Genomic DNA, 1537 nt, shown 5'->3' with positions numbered 1-1537 from the left:
CAGGCTGGTCTTGAACTCCTGACCTCAGGTGATCCTCCTGCCTTGGCCTCCCAAAGTGCTGGGATTACAGGCGTGAGCCACCGCGCCCGGCCCCAACATCGCATTTAATTTTGTGGGTTTTTGGGCTTGGCGGGGAAGGTCTAGAGCACCCAGTCACCTGCCCATATGGTGTTCACCCCGACGGCAGTGAGCGAACAGAGGAGGTCGCCCACGCTCGGCTTCCAGTCCTGCACTTTGCATCCCATGTTCTCAGCTTCATTCGTCTTAGACCCTGGATGTCCGACCGTGTGCACAGCCAACCTCAAGAATCCGCCAGTAGAGACTGAAGCAGGTTTTATGCGGCTCCGAGAGCCGAGGGCTGGGGCTGGCCCTGGCATTGCTTCCCTTGTGCTTTGCAGGCTGACCGTAACGATGACTGTGATATTTCAAGTACAGGGACCTGGCGAAGGGCTGAGGGGGCAGATTTTAACTACGTGGCCTTCTATTGGAAAACCCGTCTCTTCTCCCTTGGTGGGAAGGGGCCGTGGAGAGCGGCTGCTGTTGCCTGCTGCCAGGGTGGCGAGGCTCTCATGAAAAGCTTCCCTTCCTTCCTTAACCACCTGGTGGTCTGATCGTGTTGTGAAGATGTGAAGATGCGAAATCCGTCTTCATCTTCGTGATTTTTAGAGACGTAAAAGGGTAGTACTCTCCAGGATGGGTGTGATCCTCCATCATCCTCCACCTCAGAGTCCCCTGCGCTGTGCAGACCCCGTGGGATTGTAGTTAACGTGCCCCTTTGCCCGGCAGCCCTGCTTGGGATCCATTATTATTTTCTGTGTCTTGAATGCTTGCCCGTTCATCCAGCCATCATCAGGGGCTCAAAAGAACTCCTCAAGAAGAACTCTGCAATGAATCTGGTCTGGACTTCACCACCTTCTTTTACTTTTCTTCATACAGCTCAAACTTTGGAACAAATACCGAATTTCCAACATTCCATCGCTAATATTCCTCGACGCCACCACCGGGAAGGTTGTGTGCAGGAACGGGCTGCTGGTGATCCGAGATGACCCAGAAGGTAAAACCTCAGCACGTGCATGTGGTCCTCTTATTACCCAGCCCCTCCTCCCGCTCCCCTCATCGCCGTCCCACGGGTAGACAGAGTGCTCGTGAAATAGATATACGTGGGTTTATGTGGCTAGAGAATGTTGTCTTGGTGAAATCATGGTATTTCCTAGGACATGGTTTTAAGTTTTTTACAGGGATCTGAATGTCCCTCCTAGGAGCTTTCATTCATGGGCCAGAAGAGATGGAGTCTGCCAAAAGAAGCCCTGCTCAGAGGGCCGCGCAGGGACCGCCCTCGTGTCTGTGGCGGTGGGATCCCGTGGCCGTGTTTTCCTGGTGGCCCGGCCCTGCCTGAGGTTTCTGCCCGAGTAGCCCTCTGCGGGTTCCCCGTGCCCTTTGTCCCCATGGCCCCCCTGGCTCCTTGCCTGCCTTGTGCCCCTTTCCCCCTCCCGCCGCCTGTTGATCCTCACTTCCCCGAGCGGCTCACCGGCTTTTA

General features: G+C 55.4%; 1 protein-coding gene across 1 annotated transcript in view; it reads left to right on the top strand.

The window, feature by feature from the left end:
• The window catches only part of NXN (nucleoredoxin), a 59858-nt gene that overhangs the window by 37117 nt on the left and 21204 nt on the right, over positions 1-1537 (top strand). The window contains exons 5-6 of the mRNA XM_011956223.1: positions 937-1130; positions 1281-1350. Of these exons, the coding sequence (XP_011811613.1) occupies positions 937-1130; positions 1281-1350 (264 nt within the window). The remainder of the gene's footprint in view (positions 1-936; positions 1131-1280; positions 1351-1537) is intronic.

The sequence above is a fragment of the Colobus angolensis genome, unplaced genomic scaffold, assembly GCF_000951035.1.
Source record: "Colobus angolensis palliatus isolate OR3802 unplaced genomic scaffold, Cang.pa_1.0 Scaffold110, whole genome shotgun sequence".
Lineage (NCBI taxonomy): Eukaryota > Metazoa > Chordata > Mammalia > Primates > Cercopithecidae > Colobus > Colobus angolensis.
The sequence above is the reverse complement of the archived record's forward strand: the minus strand, read 5'-3'. Positions and strand labels throughout refer to the sequence as shown.